Below are 25,480 nucleotides of genomic sequence, written 5' to 3'. Positions count from 1 at the left end.
TCCAGACTTTTCCCGTAATGATTATAGGTTATTTCGCTATTATTCTGTGCCATAAAATTTATCCTGACAATGAATAAACAAAACAAACAATAATAATATTTAATATTTAGAATAATTTTAATATGTCATTAATAAATTTCTTTTTTCAAAACATAAAAAGTAAAAAAATTAAAAACTCCTTTCAATAGTGCTTTGTGCAAAGAAACAAGAACATAAATTGGGTTTACTATTTAATATGCACAGTTCTAATAACAGTCCTTTAAAAAAACTATAAGTAATGATGTCAAAGTGTAACTAATTTTTACTGATTTGGTGTTCAATTTCTTAAAGTCTCCTGGTCTGCATCCTTCCTCTTAAAGACATATATTTAGGGAGTAAGAAAGAAAGGGAGAAAGAAAGAAAAACAAGCTGCATCCAGAGTAAATTGATCTGGCACGATCAGATTTGGTCCTTTTCCGTTCCCCTTGGAGCATGAGGTGCAATATGAGAATCTTCTTGTCTCGGCATTGCTCCTTAATACACACCTGCTCTTAATTATTAATGTTGCACACCTCCTCTTTAATTCGCCTGTATAAATATTTTTCCCACCAAAAACTGATTTCTTTCCCCCTCCAAAATCTGCAGGTTTGTGTGTTGCACTCTTGATGAACAAAGCATATCTTTGAACATCTTCCTCAACTAACAAAAAACATAACAAATTGTATCGTCTCAGTTTATGTTAATGTGTTCCAGATCAAAGGATTAAACTGCCAAAGTGCCCAAATGCCTCCTCTCTGCAACCTTTTCAGTCTTACAATACAATACAATACAATATTTATTTATAAAGCACATTTAAAAACAACCAAGACTGACCAAAGTGCTGTACATAGGATAAATGAAATGCAAAGCAGTACAGGACAAAAGAAATAACTGAAAAAATAAAACAAAAGAAAAAGTAAGCAGTAATCGTATCAGAATCAATGAGCATCAAAAGCAAGAGAAAACAAAAAAGTCTTTAAAGATAAAAATAAAATATTACCATTTTTATCATTATGTTTTAAAGGAAAATAAATCTGAGTATCGTCGGCATACAAATGGAAGGATACTTCATATTTATTAAAGATGGAAGTCAGAGGTAACAGATACAGAATAAACAATATGAGGCCGAGGATTGATCCCTGTGGGACTCCGCAGTTCAGAGGTACACTAGTGGAGGATAGATGACCAATACGGACACTAAAAAATCTATTGTTCAGATAAGAGCGGAACCACTGCAAGACAATGCCCCGAAAGCCCACGGATGCCTCCAGACGTCGCAACAGGACCTCATGGTCAACTAAGTCAAATGCAGAACTCAAATCTAATAAGACTAAGGCCATTGATTTCCCAGAGTCAGTTTCAGTGAAAATATCATGAAACCTGCAGATGGTCCTTTTTTTTTCATTGGCGCTCCGTCTGTCTACATACCTAAGGGTACGTGTAGTGTCAGTGTGCCAGGGCACTGGTGCAGGCTTGTGATTTTTGTACCTCAAAGGTGCAATAGAATTCAGGATATCTGCGCAGGTGGAATTAAAAAGAATCATGACCGTGGTGCATCCATGTGGACAGGAGAACGTGCAGAAGATTTCATTGCTGTTGAATTGCCGTGCTTTGCAGACTTTCGAGTAACTAATGGCAGATGTGTGGCTTCCCGTGCTGAAATAATGCTCGAATACGACGACTCTTTAGCCCTGCTGGATGAGAAATCCACAGCTTTGCTGACTTCTTCTGTGTTGACCATGCCTTCCTGGCTTTTGGGAACAGCCGACCATCCCTTGATGAGGTACATGCAGCACTAGATGAGTTATTTTTATAAAAGATCCGAACAAATCAATTAAATTAAATGAATCTAACTTTCCAACAGTATTTATCAGAGAAAACTGTTTAATAAGAATCTATTTATTAAAATCAGACTTTTCAACCAGAAGGATCGGCTGGTGAGCACGAGCCATTATTCCCTCAACTGTCAAACAGTAAAAGCAGCGATGTAAAGTTTGGTCGCTCATTACCTTAAAAAACCTGCAGGACTTTTCTACTTTGTTAGACATCATTTTGAAAAATGGACATGCATTTTAAAACAGTGTAATGATATATATAATATTCAGCTCCTCGTTTTTTTGTGTTACTGAATTTTAGGTCCAGCGGCATGGCAATGGAAGTTTGAATCTGAAGTTGGCCGATTTTGGATTAGCCATGGTGGTAACAGAGCCAGTGTTCACAGTCTGTGGCACACCTTCATATGTTGCTCCAGAGGTACTTGCTGAGACAGGTAGGATCTGTAGGCTACTCATTTAGAATAGCTGGGACTGGTTGGACACAAAAAACCTGAGCTACAGCTCTGTCCTAAATCTCAAGCAAATACTTTAAGGTTTAAAATGTTTAGCAACACGATCTGACACCAAAATCTAACATGATATTTCAAATGTTCAGCTATGCATGTGCACATGTATGAACAGGTTATGGTGTTGGAGTAGACGTTTGGGCTATGGATGTCATACTTTTTGTGCTGGGTGGGTTTCCTCTATTCCGTTGTCCATAATCAAGAGGAACTATTCCGTCTCATCCAGAACGGAGAAGACCACTTTCTGTCCCCTTACTGGGATAATGTGTCTGAGGGTGAGATCTCCAATATTTAAAATAAAGAGATTCAAGGGTTAGTTCTTTCAAAAATGGAAAGTCTGTCATCATTTACTCAATCCCAAGGTATTTTTAAATTCATATGACATTCGTTCTTCCTAGAAGCACCATATAAAGTCTTAACAATTTGTGTGATATATTGAGTGGCAGAGTAAATGAAAGAATTTAAATTTTTGGTTGAACTATACCTTTTAACTCTTCCTATCTACTATAATTTAAATGCTATAATCTTGAAACATTACAAGTGCCACTGATGTGTGTGTTTTCCAGGGGCTAAAGCTCTAGTCAGGGCTTTGCTGGAAGTCAATCGGAAAAGGCGTTTGACAGCTGGTCCAACCCTGCAGCACGACTGGCTTCAGCATGCAACAGCACAGAAGGACCATAAGGGGGCGATAAAAGCCACTGACTCCATGCCTGAGAGGCGCAACCAACAGAAACTGAGTGGAGTGGACAGGTGGAAAGTGGTGAGAATAAGAGTGATTCTCAGAAACCAGAGATGTCGGCAGAGAAATATCATGCAGCAAAAACTTTAAAGAACAAACTTAATAACTATGATTCAGATTTTAACGCTTGTGACAGAGACCAGCAGATTCAAGAGATTCATAACATGACATGCAACCAGCAAAATGCATGGCTTGCAGAAGACACCACCACCATGAGCAAGCAATATATCACAGATCAGCACAAACCTGAGAAACCAGCACAGCATGAAGACCCTGACACAAAACAAGAGTGACCTGCTGAGTGATGAGTTAAAGAGCAGTGAAGAAGCCAGGGATTTACTCTAAACATTAATTAATTTGTAAGATGAAATCCACACTGATCTGTACATTTCTGCACTCATTTTAAAGGAAAATCTGCTGAATTAGTGTAAATTTGGTTAAATGTATTTAAAGGCGCTTATAGTGCAGTCTTCCCAGAAAATTTAAGTATAATCCAATATTTTGATTGAATATAAGAATTCTGTATCATTTCTGTGTGTGCTTACGGGTCACTAATGAAATTATCAGAGACATTAAAGTAAGCATTATTACGAGATATTATTTACTGAATAGAGGCAGAAAAGCTATTTATGTTATATTGTTTTTGTATGTTAAAGCCTCATATTATTCTGTATTTTCTTCTTAATCTGTGTTATTAAAAAAACAAAAACATTTCAATACGGAAGGACTAGTTTTGTTTTTTAACATGCGTCAAAAACGTAACGTTCAATCTCTGCATCTGCTAATGTTTCTGGGAAAGTTATTTGGGTGGACTAGCTGGGAATAAGCAAGTATTTAGTATTATTTGCTTTCCCATGTCTCATTTCCTGTATTTATATTGCACATCTTCAAATTTGTTCAGTCTTTTTGTTCTGCAAATCAGACGTCTTTTTAAACATTATGAGTTTTGTGTAAATGTTTTAGACTGTAGGCTAACAAAGTTACAATTATTTAGATGTTTGGTTACATGTTCCTATAATTTGGTGAGTAAAATAATGTTCTATTTTTTGATGATTAAATGTTTATGATTTTTTTTTAATCTTCTGTTCACCTTTTAATACTTAAAATTTTGGAGGTATCAAGTGGTTCAGAGGTAATTATTACTGAATGAAGACTTTGTCCTTGTCAGGTCTTTCATGGTGACGTCAGAAAGCCTAAAGAAATTGTAAAACGTGGTATTTTTAGTGTACTATAAAGTGGTATTGTAATGTGCATAACACGCTTTATTAATATCAGCTTCATTACTAAATCATTCTGTATTACATTGCTGTATGCATATTATTAATACATATTTTTTGTATCCAGTCCAGTAATCAGGAGGACACCTACAAACACATTCCCCTCCCCCCATGAAACACACACACACACACACACACACACAGCTCATTCATGCTAGGCAGGCTAGACTGACAGCTGTCTTGCCCAAACTAGTCCATTATAGACCACGTTATTTGATTGGCTAAGGCAATTCCCCCTCCCCCGAGGGTCACTCTGGTTTCAGTAAAAAAAAAAAAATCTTCACTGGTTACAAGTAATTTAAGATGCATTTTACATTTCAAGGACTTTACTTGAATGTAAAGTGCAGTCTCTACCTATGGCTCCAATTAAAATACCTTATTCAGGTCTTTCGTATACTATTCTGTCAAGTACAATAATTTAGATATATGACGCGCCACGGTGACGTTGCCATTTTGTCGCATATGAGGGGTGTTAGGGATTTTGACCATGGTATAAAAAGGTTTGGTCATCTTTTACTCTTACTTTAAGCTATAAATCACTATGACAATAATATAACAAACAAGTACAATACAATTTTAAACAAATCTTCAAACACAACCAAGCATCACACACGAATCAAATCACAAGTTCTTTGGTCACCTTTCTCTTAGAAAAGCTTCAGCCATGACCCGCAGAAGGCCGGTGCGCATGCGCACACGCATAGCTCTTTAAATATCCCCAGTCATCTGATGAAGCACAACATTTGTTGCAGCCAATCAGAGAGCGCGAAAGAGAAGGGCAGAGCGGCCATCATTACTAGTGGCAACGCATTCACTGACAGATCAATAACAGACGACAGAATTCGTTTGTTCTTCACCCCTCTTTGAGTAAACCGATCTCGGATAGGCGGAATTAGAGAGGGTCCAGTGGACGGGGGGAGAGGAGGAGACAGACAGGAAAAAAACAAAGATGGCAGTGTAAATTAAAGGAAGGACTATCGAAAAGACTCTGCTGCAAACTGATAACTTTTAGGCTTTCGGCGAATCCCGGTCGTGTCGGAGTGTTTCGGTTGTGATCGGAAGGTGTACCGGAGGAAAAGAGCCCGACTGGGTCTCGGAGAGTCGCTGTGCGCGTGCTGTCACGGCGGATAACGGCACTGAACAACAGCCTGTTGTTTTGTTGAGTCTTCGCTGTTTTTTCTCTCTCTCTTCTGATCTGAAGCTTACCTGAGACCTATCTAAAAACACAGCCATTCGTGTACGCCAAACCTTAGTAAAAACACAGATGCATTTATATAAACTGTCCCATAACTTACTGTCGTATTACCCAGAATTTACCTATTTGAACTGACGCTTGATGTTTTACAACTGAGTGCATTGTTGGCTATCCAGACTCCCCATAATTATAGGCCAAGTAGCGTGAAAAATCCTGGAAATTTCACCCTGACAGTCAGCAGATCCTGTGCTCGGTCAGCCCATATATCCCCCGTGACTCAGTCGGATGTCTTCTATGGAAGAGCGGATGGAATTAGGCGTCGCGGCCGCCCCGGGCTCCTCATCATCGGGTCTGGGTGTAGGTCCTGTGGGTGGCGCAATGGATGCTGGCCCGGGGAGCGCAGGACTGGCAGGTATCCAGGAGGAGTCCGGTGTGCGGAGAGACGGTGCTGGTTCCGAGCCCGACCCCGACGCGCCGCCCAAGAAGCGCGTGAGGCTGCAGGAAGGAGAAGCGGGGAAGCTCGAGGAGCGCCTGTACTCGGTCCTGTGCTGCACGGTGTGTCTGGACCTGCCTAAAGCCTCGGTGTACCAGGTAAACAATGCCATTATGAAGCTTACAGTGCAGAGAAATCCTAATGCATGATGTATATATCTTCAACACAATCCAGATATAAAAGTTCATAATAAAACCGCATCCTCCTGGATTGCAACAGATAACAAAAGACAGTCTGTTATTGTAGATATGAGACTAAGGGGGTTATAAATGCTTGTTTTGTGTGTGTGAATGTTGTGATTTCTTTTTGTTTTTGTTTGTCTATGTCTATAGCTAATTACACTGTCTGTGACTCATAATGTGTGACGAAATGTCTAATAAAATGCCCGTTCTTACATTTTGCCATTTCAGGTAACGTTACATGTTTGTTTGTTTTTTTGTTTTTTTAAAGAGCTGGTATCAAGTTATTTTTGTAGATTTCAGATGTTACACTCAGAAGTAATACTGGCCTTAGCAGCTGTTTTTTGCCTTCCACGGCAAACGTGACAATCAGGGTGGTCACATGACCTGTTTAACCCAATCATTGCTGGCTTCTTCTGATCACCCCTCCCCCAAATATGCACCCCATATAATCCCTTTGAAGCCACAGGCTAAACCAGCTGCAAAAGAACTTCCTCTCATGCTTTCACGCATTTTGTTGTGGTGTTCAGGTTTGCATGCCCTTGTTAACATTTTTACAAGTGTCCATTTATTAATCTAATGTGCTTGGTCAATTGAATAAATCCACAAACCAGTGGTCGTTTTGTTGGAGTATGTGTCAATGTGATGACTGCTGCCCTGACAGACCTAAACTAAAACTAGAAAGAAAATATTAGACATATAAATAAAACAGAGTATGAGAAACACTGACATCCTCTCACATTAACCCCTAAAAGTAGCACGTGGTTCAGGTATTATGTGTCACACTACATCAGTGCTATTAAGCTCATGGCATGTAATCTGTTTATTACTGACTCATGTTTTGAATCCCAACAAATGAGGCGAACATGTGCAAGGCCTGAAGCAAAACAAACAACCCAAGAAGAACTCCATTCAGCTGCTCACTGAATGAATCAAACACAGACTGGACACTGCAGTGTAGCTCCTGTCATATAGATCAGCTGGTGAATTAATAAGACAGTTACAGCTTACTTACATTGTTCAAATGAAACTGAATTAATCATGAAACAAGAGTAATCAGTGTAATTTAGTTATACTGAAACAAAATATATGAAAAGAATTTCTGTTAATTGAAGTAAAGCTGAAATAAAGTATAATGTTTAAATGAAAAACAGTTTTTATACTAAACTTAGTTTTTGTGACTAACTAAAATAAGTAATAAAATGACTAAAACTAAAATTTAAATAAAGCTAAGCTGAAATATTTGTAAAAACAAAAGCACATAGTCACTAAAACCTTATTATTAAAATGAAAACTAAAAATATGCTAATTAAAATAAAATATGAACAAAATAAAGAATAACACTAAGCATTTTTAACACTTGAAATTGATTTGTGGCATAAAATGCATGACGTATTGACTTTGTATAGAGTTTTAAAAACAAAATGTTTTCGCTTAATGCATTTGTGAAAGTAAATTTGGGTAACTCTTTATTTTAGTGTACTATAACAGTACTATAACAGTAAATTACATGCAACTAACCCTAAACCCAACCCTGATCCTATACAAGCTGTTAACTAATATGACTGAATACTAAATGTGTAATTACAATGTAACAAGGACAATTTACAATAAAGTGTCATTTGAAATTTTTGTGCTAGACACAAATGAGATAAAAGCAATTGACAAATTTTAGAATAAGTACCTTTTTATATAAGGAATGAAAAGTTGTTAAACTGATTTTGTAATACCTTTTTCTTAACCTAAAGAGGTCATTTTTAAAATTATTATTAATAATTATTATTTCCCCATTTAGATCCACTTGAGCAACAGTGCGAAGCATTGCAATGCTCTGCACATACTTTTAATTTTATAATTTAACACATTACATTCAGGTGGCTGTAGAGATGCTTCAAAACTGATGTTCCTTATTTTACCACAAATCTTTCAAGAAACTTCTGCATTATTGTCTTTCTGAAGAAAACTTTGAAATTCCATCATAACATGAACAGTACATTGATTGAAAACACCACATATATTGTGATTAGCATAAAAATCCCTGTGAAACTGTTTATGTGTGCTCTTCATTTCACAGTGTACAAATGGGCACCTGATGTGCACAGGTTGCTTCATCCACCTGCTTGCTGATGCGCGTCTAAAAGAGGAGCAGGCCACGTGTCCCAACTGCCGCTGTGAGATCAGTAAGAGTCTGTGTTGCAGGAACCTGGCGGTGGAGAAAGCTGTGAGTGAACTTCCCTCTGATTGCAGCTACTGCCTCAAACAGTTCCCTCGCTCCAGCCTCGAGCGCCATCAGACAGAGGAGTGCCAGGACAGGTACTGTCGCACCAGGTCACAAAACAGACACCCACATGAGCAAGATCATGTACAATGCATATGTAAAGCCATAGGGGTGAATTCATTAAATACTTGTGCCATTTTGATTGTAATAAATGTTTTTTCAGAATAACATGCCCAACTTTAAACGTAAAGTGGGGTTGCTGGGGATCATGCTATATTTAAAAAAAAAAGCCCAGTGCTACTCAAGTCAGCATAAAATGGAAATCGCAACCATATTTTATTCTCTTCTGAGTGAGATGAGAGAAAATGTAGTGGGGTCTTGATTTTGGCCATCAGGAAATTATTGGACCATTGTCGTTTGCTAATTTGTGCGATCGTTTCTTGTGAGTGACAGGTCACTGGAGGGGAAGGACTGAATCTCATCTGACCATTGGACAAGCGTTTTTGTCCAGCCCTCGTGCCTCTGTTTGTCATGAGAGAGGAGATGTCTAAGCAAGGCAACAGGAATGTTAATGTTTTTGATGAAAGATTGAGGACACTTTTTTTTTTTAAAGAAAATAAATTTATATATCATTTATAATAAATGCAATATTGCTTAAGAAAATAATAATGGTCCATTTTGATTTCATGGTGACTTTAGTGTTATAATCTCTGAAAAGCAAGCTTCATTTTGTTTAAAATTGAAGTTTGTGTCTGTTGTAGTGAAATGTAATGAGAATAAATTTATAAATGCCCTTTATAAGCATTGCAAACAAGCACAAATCCAGACAAGTTCATGTTAGGCATCGTAAAAAGATTTTTAGAACACCCAATTTTTTTAGAGTGATTTGACATTAAGATGCTCATGGAGTCATTGACACTTTGGTGCAAATACATAATATTAATCTGTGGTGGCGATTTGTGTTTAGTGAATTCACCCATTCTCCTGTCTTTAGCTATTCATAAAGTTTGAGATATTTGGCTTGGTCTGTACAAGTCTCATGCATTCAATCACCAAAATAATTCTCATTAAAATTTGTTATTAAACTCCCCTAAAGGATTATTAGGAACACCTGTTCAATTTCTCATTAATGCAATTATCTAATCAACCAATCACATGGCAGTTGCTTCAATGCATTTAGGGGTGTGGTCCTGGTCAAGACAATCTCCTGAACTCCAAACTGAATGTCAGAATGGGAAAGAAAGGTGATTTAAGCAATTCTTCGTGCAAGAAGGGCCGGTCTGAGTATTTCACAATCTGCCCAGTTACTGGGATTTTCACGCACAACCATTTCTAGGGTTTACAAAGAATGGTGTGAAAAGGGAAAAAAATCCAGTATGTGGCAGTCCTGTGGACGAAAATGCCTTGTTGATGCTAGAGGTCAGAGGAGAATGGGCCAACTGATTCAAACTGATAGAAGAGCAACTTTGACTGAAATAACCACTCATTACAACCGAGGTATGCAGCAAAGCATTTGTGAAGCCACAACACGCACAACCTTGAGGCGGATGGGCTACAACAGCAGAAGACCCCACCGGGTACCACTCATCTCCTCTACAAATAAGAAAAGAGGCTACAATTTGCACAAACTCACCAAAATTGGACAGTTGAAGGCTGGAAAAATGTTGCCTCGTCTGATGAGTCTTGATTTTTATTGAGACATTCAGATGGTAGAGTCAGAATTTGGCGTAAACAGGATGAGAACATGGATCCATCATGCCATGTTACCACTGTGCAGACTGCTGGTGGTGGTGGTGTAATGTTGTGGGGATGTTTTCTTGGCACACTTTAGGCCCCTTAGCGCCAATTGGGCATCGTTTAAATGCCAAGGCCTACCTGAGCATTGTTTCTGACCATGTCCATCCCTTTATGACCACCATGTACCCATCCTCTGATGGCTACTTCCAGCAGGATAATGCACCATGTCACAAAGCTCGAATCATTTCAAATTGGTTTCTTGAACATGACAATGAGTTCACTTTACTAAAATGGCCCCCACAGTACCATATCTCAACCCAATAGAGTACTAGTATTAGTATGGTGTTCCTAATAATCCTTTAGGTGAGTGAATATTATTATTTATAAAATGTATATAATTATATAAGATGCAAATATTTAAGTCGTCGGTTTTATTTGTATAGGGCTTTTCACAATACACATTGCTTAAAAAGTTGCTTTACAGAAAACTATGATGTTAATGTTTATAATGTCTTGATATCTTCATGATTTAGGGCCTGTTTACACCAAGGGCAGTAACTATAACAATAAAAATAGTTTTAAAAATCATTCTAAATGTAAAGTAATATGAAAGTCCACACCACAACTATAACGATAACAGCACAGAGGAAAGATTTCGTTGGAATCACTTTGATAAAGAAATTTTTTCCAGCTGGTGAATAATAAAAACATTGACAGCCAATCAGACAAAACAATAATGTTGTGCACTTAAAATAAGCAGAACGTCAATTTGATGTGGTGTGGGCACTACTATAGTAATCATTCTTGGTGTGTAAAGGCCATTAAAGTCACACTTAGCAGAATAGAGCTCGGCGATAATAGTTGAAATACTCACCAGACATGTCACCCATTGAGCATGTTTGGGATGCTCTGGATCAGCGTACACAACAGTGTTTTTCAGTTCATGCCAATATCCAGCAACTTTACACAGCCATTTAAGAGTAGACCAACATTTCACATACCACAGTCAACAACCTGATCATCTATATGCGAAGGAGATGTGTTGCACTGCATGAGGCAAATGATGGTGGTCACACCAGATACTGATTGGTTTTTGGACCCCCCTGGACACCCAATAAAGTAAAACTGCACATTTTAAAGTGGCCTTTTATTGTGGCCAGCCTAAGGCACACCTGTGCAATAGTCTGTCTGTCAAGATGCTGACTGTCTAATCAGCATCTTGATATGCCACACCTGTGAGGTGGATGGATTATCTCGGCAAAGAAGTGCTCACTAACACAGATTTAGACAGACTTGTGAACAATATTTGATAGAAATAGGCCTTTTGTGTAAATAGAAAAAGTCTTTGATCTTTGAGTTCAGCTCATGAAAAATGGGGGCAAAAACAAGAGTGTTGCGTTTATAATTTTGTTCAGTTTAGATAACTATTAATCACACATAAACTTATCACAAATGAATGATTTACTTGATTTATTGATGACTCATCTTTACAGATGATGGTTGGTAATTTCTTTAATTATTTCTATTTTACATAGAGTGACGCAGTGTAAGTATAAGCGGATTGGCTGCCCATGGCAGGGGCCATTCCATGAGCTCAGCGCCCATGAGGCAGAGTGTTCCCACCCATCCAAAACCGGCATGGAGCTTATGGGCATTCTGGACGAGATGGACCAGAGCCATCGCAGAGAGCTACAGCTCTACAACGGAATCTTCAGCCTGCTGTGCTTTGAGAAGATCGGTTTTACAGGTACATAAAAACTTTGAAGGGTTTAGTTCCGCCAAATATGAAAATATGCTGAAAATGCATCCTCAACCTCAGGCCACCCAAGATGTAGATGGGTTTGTTTCTTTATCAGAGCAGATTTGGAACAATTCAGCATTACAACATTTGCTCACCAATGGATCCTCTGTAGTAAATGGGTGCGGTCAGAATGGGAGTTAAAACGGCTAATAAAATTATGACTCCAGTCTGGTGAAGTGAAAATCTGTGTGTTTGTAATATATTTATCATTACAATGTTTTTAACCTCAAAACGTTGCTTCCAGCCAAAGTACTCTATCAAAATGAATGATATTGTTTTCTACAATTGAAAAGTTGTCTCATCTGAATCAGGAGATTCAGAAATATGCAATGATCAAGCATCATTTTTAAGTCAAAACAGAACTGTCTGTGGATTTCAGAAGTGTTATTATAGACCTGTCGCCAGAAGCGACTGTTTAAATTTAAAGTCTTAATGATGGATTTATTACAAGTTATTACAGTTACAAGTTACAGTTACTCGATTACTTGTGGATTATTGTGATGTTTTTAATAAACTGTCTGAACTCTCATTCTGACGGCACACATACACAGCACAGCAACTGATGCAATGCTAAATTTCACCAAATCTGCCCTGATGAAGAAACAAACTCAAGTCTTGGATGGCCTGAGGGGGGGGGAGTCAATTTTCAACAAATTTTCAATTTTGGGTCGAACTCTTTGTTTTGGTTCGTTAATGTGGTTCTAGAATTGAATTGAAGATTGAAAAGAACAGGAAAATTGCTTGATTTAAAGCACAGAAATCTGGGCTGAAGTTGATAACCTGTAATTTCATCGGTCTTTGCTCCAGAGGTGCAATTCCGGCCATACCGCACCGACGACTTCATCACACGACTGTACTATGAGACACCACGCTTCACAGTGCTAAACCAGACCTGGGTGCTGAAGGCACGGATCAATGACTCGGAGCGCAACCCCAACCTGTCCTGCAAACGCACGCTCTCCTTCCAGCTCATCCTGAAGAGCAAAGTGAACTCTGCACTGGAGTGCTCCTTCCTGCTCCTGAAGGGCCCGTACGATGATGTGAAAATCAAACCCGTCATCCAACACCACGTCTTCTCCAACGACGCCAACGAAACCGAGTACGCCCTGCTGCCCATCAGCGACAGCGTGGAGTGCAACAAGCTGCTGGCTGCCAAAAACATCAACCTCCGCCTCTTCATCTTTCAGATCCAGAAATAGAGGCATGAGATGATGGGATGGAAGAAACAGATCAGACGACGGTTGGAGGAAGAGGGGATGGTTTGAACAAAGGAAAAGCAAAAGAGGGGAAACGAGCACCACTGAACCACAGATACCTCTACAGAAGCAAAAGAAGGATGAATACGACCCATCAGCACTGCAGTAGATTGTTTGTTTGTGTGTGAGTGTGTGTTGTTGCTGGTTAGCTTTCAGACCCTCTACAGCCAAAAAAAGTCAACAGTCTCACCCAACACCCTGCTGATGTCTCATTGGCAGAGCAGGACAGGCCTGAATGTGTAACACCAAGAATCTGGGACTGTATTTGTGGTTTTTGGGCCAGGATATCAGATCAGTGCGAGTGCTAGAGATAGAGAGACAGCTGTAGTGCAACCAATCATTCAGGCAGCGTTCAACTCTGCGTTTGTGTGTTTTCAGTTTTACTCTCCAGGCTTACGCACACAGATGCAGCAGTCGAGACTGCATTAAGTGTATTTTTGTATGTGAAGGTGGCCATTTTCACTGAAGCGCTGCAGTACAGTTAAGCTGAACAAAATGGCTGCTGAAACCACAACCCGGAAGATGCGATTTGCATGTTTTTAGTTTTCCAGTGTGCTCTCTGAAACGCCCAGTTTTAGTTGTGTAGCATCATAGCCTCGTAAACTAACTTAAGTTTTACCTTATTAACACATTTTATTTAAGAACCTGTGAATCTTGCCTTCTGTGAATCGTTTTCTCCACTATCTTGCCATTTAACCCCTCTGGTTTATGAACACAGGAACACTTCTCACATCATGATGTCAGATTATAGGTATTTATATTTATTGCTTTTATTTAACCTCCATTATTTAATGAAGTAACAGACCTTTCTCATTCACTCACTGGAAATATCTTATTGTGAGCTATTTTTACAGACCCCTTCCCTTCTTCCACCCTCATCCACATAGGCACACAAATGACCTTCTTTCATACCTTCATTAAAATTGCACACCCACACACACACAAAACTGGGGGTTACAAAAGAGCCAATGGGGTAATCGGATCTCAGTTCAGATGAACGCGTCTGTGACTTTAGTTTTGACATACTTGAATTCATGATCGACAGAACAACAAACAGTTAAACTGATCTGGCAGAGACTCAATTCTGATTAGAGGAGTTTAGTTCAAACTGTTTCTGCATTAAAAAGCTTTTAATTCTGATTCTGGCTGTATATGTGCCTTTCTATTAAAGCTCATTTAAACTTGTTACTGCTTTCTTTCTTGACTACTTGAGTTGACAAACACTTGTTTTCCACTAGGAAACCTGTTATTTTCTGATAAATGTGTTAAAACAATAATTTACTGTATGTCAACATATCACACGGGTAACAGACCACGCTTTTTTGTTTTATTTTTATTTAAAGGTATCATTTATATCCCAACATAACGTGATATCATCGTTTACTCACCCTCGTGCTGTTCCACAAAAGGGAATATTTGGCCGTCCAAGTGAATCAAATTGAATCACGAACAAATTCAGTTCAGAAAAGTTGATAGAAAGCACACGACCTGTCTGTCGGAAGGTAATCTCCACGGTCAGACAATTATTTATCAGTAAAAATTCACTGGACTCACGATTCTTAAAATTCACGTCATAAATAGAGATAATCGATTTGTGAATGAATCGTTCTGACTCGGATCTTTTCAATAATGCAGTTAAATCCGTCTTAATGATTCGTTCACGATTAACGCTTTGTTATTGTAGTGTTCTCTTATAAGCAACAGAGGGCGTTATATTGAGTTCTTAAAAAAAATCTACGTCTTAATCGTAGTCAAACTCATTTAATCAAAACTACTCTCCTAAAATGTAATTACATTTCCTTGTATGTATGAAAAGGCCAAATTCAATGTAAAATGTTTGCAACACCCCAATAAAACGCCCATGTGAACATCAGCTGACCCTATTATGAATGTTATTAAAACATACAATCTTCCATCAAGCTAATTACCAATTAAATGGCCAAATATTTAGGAATTACCACTTAAATATTGTCCAGTCTGGTCATATGTTATATATCCTAATAAAATTCTGTAAAACAAACAAACCAAATTTTTTTTTTAAATGGTTGACATGTTTTGATAACTGAAAACACTGAATCTAGTTTCATTCCCAATGTATGTAATATAGACCTCTATAAACAAGATAAATACAGTATTACATACCATTCAAATATAACATGTTATCTATATTAAGCAAAACAAATAATAAAAAATAAATTATGCCCTAACAGCTATTTAGACATGATGCTATCAATGTCCATGTAAAGTAAAATTCAAAACATGTTACGGACAAAGTAGAAAAGGTTGAATCTGAAGGAAGGCGTCATCAGACTCGAGTGCTACAGACTGTAGGGAACATTATTGTTCTACAAATACTGAATGCATATGAATTCATATCAACACTATATGTGCACCCATAGTGTCTCTTAGTACCAGCACTGGTTCTGATTTACACTACAGCCATTTTTGCAGCTACTTGACTGGAAGGAGACCCCCATCACATTAAGTGGTGGAGGGGAAGAAGGGACCAAAGAGCTGCAGTATATTTGAACTCCTGCAGGTGGCACCAAACACTGCGTCTGCCCACTTTGTCCTGACATCAGCATTGCAGGATAGGACTGTTGTTGTTGTTGCTGTTGCTGCTGCTGTGATACCTTGTTACAAGAGAGAAAACACATATACATACATTTTATAATTCAGAATTTCATTTACATATTCCTTTTTTTTTTTTTGCACCAGTACCTGATAGGAGGTTATGGATGGGTAAGGTCCCATAATGCCAGGCTGTGTTTGGGGCAGAATCTGACTTCCCATCATGCCTGGGCAGCCTTGTTGGTTTGACATAACAGGCGGGTATACTGTCAAAAAAATGTTGACAACTATGTGTGAGATTTTATTAATTGTGTAGTAATTATGGACTCAAAATGACAGTGAGTAAAGTACTATATGCTTAAGGTTATTTATTCATGTATTTTTATGCACGTACACACAATACTGTCTATATCTATGTCTCATGAGAGCTGAAGAGAATAGCAGGAAAAGAGACCGGTTCACTGTGAGACCAGTGCCACCATCTCTTACAGTGTAACGGCCCCCTCCCCTACTACTGTGAGACTCAGGCATGAAGGATGCAGAGAGGCTTCATGTGTACCTGTTTGTGTATTGTAACTGGCTGCTGTGTATTGTTGAGATGCACTGGGACACTGAACAGGGTAACTGTACACTGAAACCTAAGAGGGGAGACCAGAGTTGACTCATAATTAGACATACAGTGTGACATTACATCGTATCTCATTACTAATTTGTGATGAAGTACCTGGCTGCTCTGCTGACTCAGAGGAGGCGGGGCTGTGGGAGGAGCCAGTGTCACTCCAGGGGTAATGTAACTGTCTGAATGGTGAGACTGAGCGTAATTGTGGTGCGGTGGAGCATAGCTGTGTGTGGGTGGAGCTCCTTGCATGTAGAATGAGGACATATCTGGAAGATCCTCTGATGACGAACGGTGACTCAGGTACATGTGACCAAACTTAGCAGTAATGTCTTCCCTCTAAGAATCGAAAATAGGCTTGTCATGTACTGTTATTGATACTACCCCGCATGTTTGGGGTTGGTAAAATTTTTTTAATGTTATTAAAAAAGTCTCTCATGCTCATCAAGGCTGCATTTATTTGATCAAAAATACAATAAAAACTGTAATATTGTGAAATATTATTACACTTTACTGTTTTCTAAATTTTTAAATATTTAAAAATGTCATTTATTCCTGTGATGGCGAAGCTGAATTTTCAGAAGTTATTACTCCAGTCTCCAGAGTCACATTTTTCCAGGATTCTCTGATGTATAGAAAGTTCAAAAGAGCATTGTATATTTAAACTAGAAATCTTTCACAATATTATAAAAGTCTTCACTGCCACTTTTGATCAGTTTAATGCATTCTTTCAACTTTTGAATGATAGTGTATATACTAATTTTTTTCTGCAAATAAATATAAATAATATTAGATAATGAGATAAATAAGTAGATTATATTAATACTTATGCTTCACTTACAGTCTGCTCTGTTGGGTGTTGCTGGGAGGTAGAAATGTTTAACTGCTGAGGTGGAAGGTATGTCACAGAGGAGTATTGAACCTAAGCCAGAAATGAGAGGACAGATTTTGAGTTTTGTTGATTATAAATAAAGAAATATTTTGGCATCTATTCTACAGAAATAAAACTGTTGGTTTCTGTAATACAGCCTCATTATAATGTTCAGAATGAGAAATTGATATTCATTTAGATATTTGATAAAGATTACATTTAACAGTCTAATTAAATTTTGTTGTGTTGTCAAGAGTGAACCTAAAGTTAGCGTTAAATGAAATAAAAGTATAATAAAATAAAATAAAATAAAAGTCAGTCTCTATTATATGTTTCACTTACCTGTGGGACACCATGGCTTGCTCCTGGCTGCTGCTGAGGTGCAGGGGGCGGGGCTTGTGACTGTACTGGGTTAAGCTGGTCACATGACTTCTGACTTACTGGTGGGTTGTAAACAGCTGGAGACCCATCAGGATTCAGAAATGGCTGCCCTAAAAGAGATATCCATAGTTATATGAGAAAGTCAGTCAGTTTGAACCTATTAGTCATCTTCTACTCTGGGAATTGTGAGTGTATGTATGTGTACCTGTATGTGGATTCAATAAGACGCTCCCAGGCGGTATTGATGACTCAGCAGGCACGATAATGTAAGCATGGCTGTTGTTGGGTGGAGCGTATGATAGAGCTGACTCAGACACTGTTGAATTGATCAGACAGAAACATTATGAGGGATTCTGCACTATTTCTAGTTCACTAATCAAATAAGGACATTTGTGACACCGATCATGTGACTCAAATCATGCTGGAGAGCATCATCAGGTTTTACAAAAACCTGCAGAGTTCATGCAACTCAAGTGCCACTGTCATTACAGTAAAAGAGAGACAAACTAAATACATTTTGTGTGATCTTTTTACATAGAACATTTCAATTTTATGCTAATATACTTAGATTTTTGTTACATTTGAAAAGAGTATAAAACAAAAGCTTTTTTTATTAGACTTCTAAGCCCCACTCTAAATAACCAGTGCCCAGAGTAACACCCAGATTGGCTTTGTGGCATTTTTTATCTTTTTTTCTGACAGGGACATGAAGGCTGGTGTTATTTTTGCACCTGGATTGCAGAGTTTGGAGCTGCTGTCTGAACGAGCATGTGCAGATTTAGAGGTCCATGTCGGGCTGTCAGAATCTGTGCTGCTCCAAGGTCGAGGGTCATTCCAGTGAGAGTCCAGCTCAAAGCTGCTCTGCCTGCTGCCAGACAGCCGTCCCGAGCCATCCCTGTTACCCCTGTCAGGATGGCAGAAATATGTTTTATGCCTAGTTTTTGCAATATATTTGATATTAAATATATTTCTAAATGTAAGTAAGTTGCTGAAAGTTGTTTGAGTTACATTTTCTTATTTTAGAAATAAGAGGGAAAAAAACAATAACTTTTTTTTTTTTGTGGGGAATACACCACTTTAAAAGTCCCTAATATTACTGAAATAGGTGTACTGAGAAATAACACCTGTGTTTGTGACAGCCCTTGAGTCAGGAGAGCAGCCCTTTTATAGCCACTCACAAAAGCTTAGCCTCTCAGAGAACACTCTCTGTTCTGACACATCTTCAGAGGTCGGATGATGGAGAAAAATCATTTCTCACCTAAATAGCTGCCGTCTTCTCTGGGTCTCACTGAGAATAGTGCTATCATCTAGACCTCTGCAAAAAACACACACAAAAATAAGAGAACAGTTAAAGTGCAGTTCATTGATTTATAATAATTACACTGCTAAACTTACATATTTAAAGGGATAGTTTACTCAACAATGAAAATTACCCATGATTTACTGACTAAAGCCATCGTAGGTGTATGAGACATTCTTCTTTCAGACAAATACAGTTTTATTATATTAGAGTTATATTAAAAAAGATCCTGACTCTTCCAGGTTTTATAATGACAGTAAATGCTTTTGAAGTGAATCGATGCATTTGTGTAAGAAAAAAAAAAAAATTATATATATATATATATATATATATATATATATATATATATATATATATATATATATATATATATATTAAAATAAAAGGTTTTTACCTGGTCTCAATATACACACTCTGCGAAAGACAAGTGGACTGAAAAATAAAAAAGCACAAAATCAGAGGCCAAGTTTTATTGTACACTGTTTGTGCTTTTTAAGTAAGTGTTTTCTTACATCCTGTGAGAATATGCGTTCTCTGACTCTCTGGTATTCCTCCTCTCTCTCCTCGATTGACTTGCTCCTCATTTGTTCTTTGAGAGATGGAACCCTCAGCTATAAAAAACAATAGGAGATGTGCAGACACAAATTAAGCAGCCAGAAAGATCAGAGCTATTAGAGGAGCTACCGTTCGCTCTTTTGTACCCTAGTGGTAATGTCAGGGGCGAGTGAAGAGTGTATTTGACCATACCTGACTGTCTTCTTTCTCCTGACTGGTGCCTCTCTTTAGTATTGATCTTCTTTCCTCTGTTCTCTCCTCCTGAACATGTTCAGCAAACCGATGTTCTGGTCTGAAATACATCATGTTATACTCACATCCATTCCTTCATCAAATGTACATATATAATCTTTGAAACACACATACATCCTGGAATTGCAGGTTTTGTTGATGATAACCGCTTTTCCACTGTGATCCACATTGTGTTCCAGACCAAAATAAGCTGCTACCCTGTGGACCAGCATCCTGTGATACGAGGACATCTGAGGGAACTTTTTATAGGAACTACAGAGAGAAAGAAAAAGACATTATATCACATTACAAAACATTTCTATCTCTGAAGCATGCATGGAACGGTACCTGTTGTCTGTCATAAAATCAGTCATGTCTTGCTCGAGTTTTAGAAGCATCAGTCTGTCCCTGTAATCAACAAAATAAATTAACTGATTCAGCACAAATGGAAGGAGGAGAATGAAGGGATATTTTCAGACTTTTACCAACCTGGGACTGCTTTTCAAAGTAGTGATTAAGAACTCCTCCAGATCAATGCCTGTGGAGTCGGTGTACTCCAGACTGGGCTCTAAAAGATACATGCATGCACAGAATTGCATTTTTCACACGCAAGTTAAAATTAGGACTTTGAACCAAATACATAAAAAGATTAATTACCATTTTCTGCAATTAATTGCAAGTACTTGCACATACTATTAAAAGTAATAAATATACACTACCGTACAAAGATCTGGGGGGTCACTGAATTTTTTTTTATTTTGAAACCAATTTTAACTTTTATTAAGTGGGGGTGCATTTAATTTATCATAAATGACAATAAAGACCACAGTTCAGAAGACTTCTATTTTTAATATAGCATAATAAAGAATGCTTCTTGAGCACTAAATCAGCACATTAGTATGATTTCTGAAGGATCATATCACCCTGAGACCTGAAGTAACACATTACATTTGAAAATATATTGTAATAGAAAACATTTCTCTTATACTGAAATAATATTTCACAATATTACTGTTTTTACTTCGATCAAATAAACACTGCACTGGTGAGCATAAGAAACTTTTTTCAAAAGTGTTAAAGGTCTTACAAACATCAAACTTTTCAACAGTTGTTTATATAACATCAAATTAATTTAGAATCAGTACAAAGGAAGTATATTTTAAATTCAAATATCTGCTCATTCCGAAAAAAAAAAGCATATTTTTAACACTAAACATCCCACATTAATTTTGAAATTATGCAGTATTTGTCCTAGCCCTAGTTAAAATGTATTTCATATGCACATATTTTGTGCAAATATGACACAAATAACTACATGCAATGCAAATGATACCTTTAGATAAATTTGTTTTTTTCGATGTGATGTGTGTCTCCTCTTCCTCCTCATTGCACTCAAGACTGTCACCATGGTTTCTAGATACAGTTGTCTTGCACTCTTTCTCCTAGGCCAAGACAGAACAGAAATCCTTCACAAACTCGATCAGTCATTCACTTCAAGCATCTTATAGATGTAACAGCATTTTTAGGATTTAGGGACTATATAGTATAATGATGGAAGTATATACCTCTGGAAACCTCTTATAGTTTAAACACTAACCAAAGCAGTGGTTACAGTTTTGATTCACTAACATATGTCCAATCCATCAGGTCTACAGTTTTGAAATGAACTTTAATGGTAAATGTAAACGTGTCTTTAGTTTATTAATGATTCTTACCTTACTGTTCTCTTCAGTGGATAAAGACTCATCACACACAGCTGTGCTCCGAACTAATTTTCCTTTGGCCTGTAACACATGCACACATTCATTCAGTAACCCCAATGCTCCAAATGTATATGTTTTGTTTTTTTCTAAAGAAGGGCTTTCTCATTCTCTGTCCACATTAATGCTACTTTTGTTATTTCATTTTTATTATGCAGTATATGGACATAAAAAGTTTATTTGTCAAATTTTTTCTTTTTTGTATAGTACTTGAAATACTAAACTGATGTGGAATATTGGCAAAAGAAATTGAAATGCTATGTAAATAGCCAATTCCAACTGCCCATGAGCATAATACTTCAATTTATCAACAACATAAGTGTAAGATTTCAGACGTTTATATTGTTGTTCATAAATATGATTTTGAACATGTCGCTAGTTTCATTTTGTAAATGCAGCCAATATGAATGTTTTTTATTGAATTGCATTTCTAGATCACTGGATCAACATTACAGGGTGAAAAGTTTAACTACACTATTTTTAAACTATTTGGACCTGGTCCCAGACTGCCAGAGCTGCTGATGTGATTCACATTATGGAGTTGAGTAACTTTGTACTATCAGGGGAGTGAAAGCAATGTTTACTAATGGCGTTCGGACTGAGACACATAACCCTTGAAGTTAAGCAGTCAGTAGCAAATGACATTTACCCACTGAAGAGAATGATTCAAAAAGCAATATTCTTCCGAGTATAGCCACATCAATCTAACATAAACGTCTGGCAAGCTAGAAAGGAAAATAAACTCATAAATGAAACGAATGCTCTACAGGGAGGGTGCTTTAATTATTAAATTCATTTGCAGTCCTACCTTCAGTTTCTTTTTGAGTTGTCGATGGTTATCATCTGATTTTGGCTGCTCAAAGGAAAAAAATAAGCAGGATCAAAAAAAAAAAATCATAGGAGGAAATGAAGCAAGGAAGAGACCAAAGGGTGAATTGATGGAAGTCATTGAATCTGTATTATTACCTGGGTGGATTTATGACAGTCATCTCTGTCTGTGGTACAACATGGAGGTGAAGTCTCCTCCACAGTGCATTCTGGGATATTTTCAGATTCTCCTGTTTCTGACATCTTAAAATGTTCAGATTCAAAAGTCATCAGTCATTGACGCCCCATGACCATCCAAGCCAGTTAGTACCAAGACAATATGTCTTCTTTTCTCTTTTTTTTTATGTTCTGTTCTAATCTTGCCAAAACAGATGGCAAGACAGATTCTTATTCTGTAAAGGAGAGGAACAAAATCTGTATGTGAGGTTTTCAGTCAGAACATAAATCCTTTTCAGATCTCTAAACATCAATATATTCTGAGCACTAAGCAATGTTTACTCAAAAAGGCTCAAATCAGTGATTAAAACATATTAAGCATCCAACCAAGTATCAATAATGAGATATCTTTATTTTTTATTCATTCATGAACTGACCTGCCCGTGCTCAAGGAAAAGTTAAATTAACACAGCCGCATAATTGTGCAGTTAGGGGAGTAAAATAAATAGGCTTATCAATGTTCAAAGCTGAGGAGAGAACTACTCCAATTTGTTTTAATGTTGATCTAAAATGCAGTGTGAAATGATATTTTGGTGCAAATTCATCTGTCATTTGGAAGAAAACTAGACAAATTAGACAGATGCCAAAATGATTGTTTGACATAATACACACACATGGTTTGTGCCAAACAAATGTTGTCAGGTCAATTATTAGCTGAAAACATCAAAATGAAATAAATAATAAAAAATCAAATGCTAGAAATATAAAATCCAATACATTTTTAAAAAGCCAATATTACTATTCAGTCTATATTATGTTAATAATTTTGCATTTTGTATGACGACGATTCTGTTCATGTTTAATGTAAAGTCTCGAAGCAAAACCATTTGAGAAGCACAGGTCTTTCCAGCAATATACAGTATGCTGATTTGGATAAAAATATGTCAGTTTACAAACATCGATTTGTATGCATGCATTATGTGCAACTTCTTTTATAGCAGGGACAGGTGCTGTACTGTAAATTACATTCCCGGAATGATGGCTCCCTGAATGGAAAGCACACACACACGAAAGCTCTGTTTGGATAGAGTGCATCTTTCATTCTTATGTCATCACTCTCATCATGTTTGAACTTGTCTTCATGTCTGACCACTGAGTCACTGACTCACTTTCACCAGCGTTAAGCCATACGCCCCCACACATGCAGACACTGCAGTCCCTTTTGGCATCTTCATCAAGGTTTTCTCTTGGTTATCAAACAGGTGGCCCCAAACTTGGATGCTAAATAATTGTGTGATAAAGATGCCATTTAACATGCATCTAACATCTGATGGGCAGCACATTGGTCTGGGTTTCGGCCCACTGATAAATTCTTATATAAAATGTACTATGGTAACCATGATTTCTACATATATAATACACAAATACAGGTCCTTTATTGGCATTTTATCATGAAGAACAACCATGGAACCTTTCCATTGCACAAATGTTCTTTATAGTAGTTCTTTAGATTATTAAAATGTTCTTCACACTAAGATTTTATTTTATTTTAAGACCTGTTTACTGAAAAGTTCTTTCTATGACATCACTTGTGAATACGCCTTTCTGAAACGTATTTTTAACTGTGTCGATAAAGTCACTAAAATAAAATCATTCTAAATAAATATTTGATTTGTTTTACTATGATGCTATTATGATTTGGTGTATATTATTTTTATGACATTCGTCATAAAATTACCATAAAAAACAATCAAATATTAACTTATAATTAATAATAACGTTATTATTAATAATAATGGATCGTTCGGAGCAATAGAAATCCCGACGTGGATCTTCAGCGGAGTAATTACAGAACGCTACGAGCAGGGAAAGAAAATCGGTCCGCTCCATTCAAATACAAGGCTCCAGCTTGCCTTTCAATCTGTTCTTATCTGTTCTTGGAAATATACGATCTTACTGGCCATTTTATATCAGAAACGTAAGTTATTTGATTATTAGGTTGAACTGTCCTTCTTCAAACAATGCACCTAAACTTGATTTATTTTAGTAACAATAGGTGGATTTAATATAGCATTTAACAGACGTTATGGTTACCATAGTAATTACTGTGAAGGCAATGCGTAAATTAAAGATTTGTGCAAAAGTTGCGCGCTGCAGAATAGCGCGATGATCTGTGTACAGAGATTCAATGTGTCCGTCTGCCAGGATGAAGCTGTAGCAGCCGAGATAGGATTCGGTTTCGACCGCTACGTCGCATAAGTCTGGCTGTTTGGGGATCTCAGACTGCTTTCACTGACGCACACAGAAGGAGCAGCAGCTGTGCTTTCTAAAAACGACCCCAGATCTTGCTCGACCATTGCTCTTTTGTTAAACGACCCCGAGCCTTATATTAGCAACAGAATCATTACTCTTAGAAACAGCGTGAAAATCAAGCTTTGAGGTTTGAGTTTGTTTTTGTAAACACAAACTTGTTTGAACTCCAGGAAATTCTACTGTCAATACCAGAATGACGCCTCACTATAAAGCATATTATGGCATCGAATCGCTTCTAATTAAGAGCAAAAACGTGAGAGATAACCAGTTTTTCTTACCTTTATGTATGAACAAACAACTGAAATGGTTAGAAATGTGCGCTCGTGCCTCCGGTGAGCTTGTCAAACATCTGTCCCTGACAGCAGAGCGCGTGCAGACTCACGCCACCTCCTCTTTCAACTCACTCAATTAAATACGCGCGCGCACTCGTGCACTCAGCCTCTTCCTGGAACTCGCTGCGCGCTCACAAATACACACAAGTACCAAGCAAGGCTTTAAACTAAGAATTCTACACATGCACCACCAGAATTAGTTAGAATAGAGGAAATTAACATCAACGAAATAAAAATAGCACGTCTGATACATCGGCACAATTAAAACTGATTCACAATGTTAGACTGTCTTAATGCAACAATTAGGCTATT

General features: G+C 37.5%; 3 protein-coding genes across 3 annotated transcripts; 2 read left to right on the top strand and 1 right to left on the bottom strand.

Annotated features, from left to right (window-relative positions):
• The first annotated feature begins 2,132 nt into the window (after positions 1–2,132).
• Positions 2,133–3,339, top strand: LOC113062101 (serine/threonine-protein kinase DCLK3-like). The gene is made up of 2 exons (XM_026231699.1): positions 2,133–2,634; positions 2,926–3,339. Exons 1-2 carry the CDS (start codon positions 2,508–2,510, stop codon positions 3,186–3,188), a joined length of 390 nt encoding a protein of 129 aa, XP_026087484.1. The 5' UTR covers positions 2,133–2,507; the 3' UTR covers positions 3,189–3,339.
• A 1,795-nt stretch (positions 3,340–5,134) lies between these two features.
• LOC113062100 (cysteine and histidine-rich protein 1-like) lies at positions 5,135–14,440 on the top strand. Its single transcript, XM_026231698.1, has 4 exons — positions 5,135–6,161; positions 8,317–8,555; positions 11,733–11,944; positions 12,806–14,440. Exons 1-4 carry the CDS (start codon positions 5,856–5,858, stop codon positions 13,195–13,197), a joined length of 1,149 nt encoding a protein of 382 aa, XP_026087483.1. The 5' UTR covers positions 5,135–5,855; the 3' UTR covers positions 13,198–14,440.
• Positions 14,441–14,571: 131 nt separating this feature from the next.
• LOC113062099 (cAMP-regulated phosphoprotein 21-like) lies at positions 14,572–25,245 on the bottom strand. The gene is made up of 20 exons (XM_026231696.1): positions 25,115–25,245; positions 22,506–22,759; positions 22,348–22,392; positions 21,495–21,563; positions 21,113–21,221; positions 20,269–20,347; positions 20,128–20,187; positions 19,915–20,052; positions 19,741–19,840; positions 19,506–19,604; positions 19,388–19,425; positions 18,952–19,008; positions 18,425–18,597; positions 17,899–18,009; positions 17,655–17,803; positions 17,283–17,363; positions 16,550–16,780; positions 16,385–16,463; positions 15,976–16,091; positions 14,572–15,887 (listed from the first exon to the last, which is right to left on the bottom strand). The coding sequence occupies exons 2-20, from the start codon at positions 22,635–22,637 to the stop codon at positions 15,660–15,662; spliced, it is 2,094 nt and encodes a 697-aa protein (XP_026087481.1). The 5' UTR covers positions 22,638–22,759; positions 25,115–25,245; the 3' UTR covers positions 14,572–15,659.
• Between the last annotated feature and the right edge of the window lie 235 nt (positions 25,246–25,480).

The sequence above is a fragment of the Carassius auratus genome, chromosome 44 (genome assembly GCF_003368295.1).
Source record: "Carassius auratus strain Wakin chromosome 44, ASM336829v1, whole genome shotgun sequence".
Taxonomy (NCBI): domain Eukaryota; kingdom Metazoa; phylum Chordata; class Actinopteri; order Cypriniformes; family Cyprinidae; genus Carassius; species Carassius auratus.
This window is presented reverse-complemented; position numbering and strand designations above follow the sequence as displayed.

What these genes read in the sequence shown, in the direction of transcription:
- LOC113062101 (XM_026231699.1), top strand. Translation starts at nt 2,508, where the DNA reads ATGTCATACTTTTTGTGCTGGGTGGGTTTCCTCTATTCCGTTGTCCAT. An exon ending in CTGGGATAATGTGTCTGAGG is followed by an intron (nt 2,635 to 2,925) that starts GTGAGATCTCCA and finishes TGTGTTTTCCAG; the next exon opens with GGGCTAAAGCTCTAGTCAGG.
- LOC113062100 (XM_026231698.1), top strand. Translation starts at nt 5,856, where the DNA reads ATGTCTTCTATGGAAGAGCGGATGGAATTAGGCGTCGCGGCCGCCCCG. An exon ending in CTAAAGCCTCGGTGTACCAG is followed by an intron (nt 6,162 to 8,316) that starts GTAAACAATGCC and finishes TTCATTTCACAG; the next exon opens with TGTACAAATGGGCACCTGAT. An exon ending in ACAGAGGAGTGCCAGGACAG is followed by an intron (nt 8,556 to 11,732) that starts GTACTGTCGCAC and finishes TATTTTACATAG; the next exon opens with AGTGACGCAGTGTAAGTATA.
- LOC113062099 (XM_026231696.1), bottom strand. Translation starts at nt 22,637, where the DNA reads ATGACTTTTGAATCTGAACATTTTAAGATGTCAGAAACAGGAGAATCT. An exon ending in ACTGTCATAAATCCACCCAG is followed by an intron (nt 22,393 to 22,505) that starts GTAATAATACAG and finishes TCCTTTGAGCAG; the next exon opens with CCAAAATCAGATGATAACCA. An exon ending in AGAAGACGGCAGCTATTTAG is followed by an intron (nt 18,598 to 18,951) that starts GTGAGAAATGAT and finishes CCATCCTGACAG; the next exon opens with GGGTAACAGGGATGGCTCGG.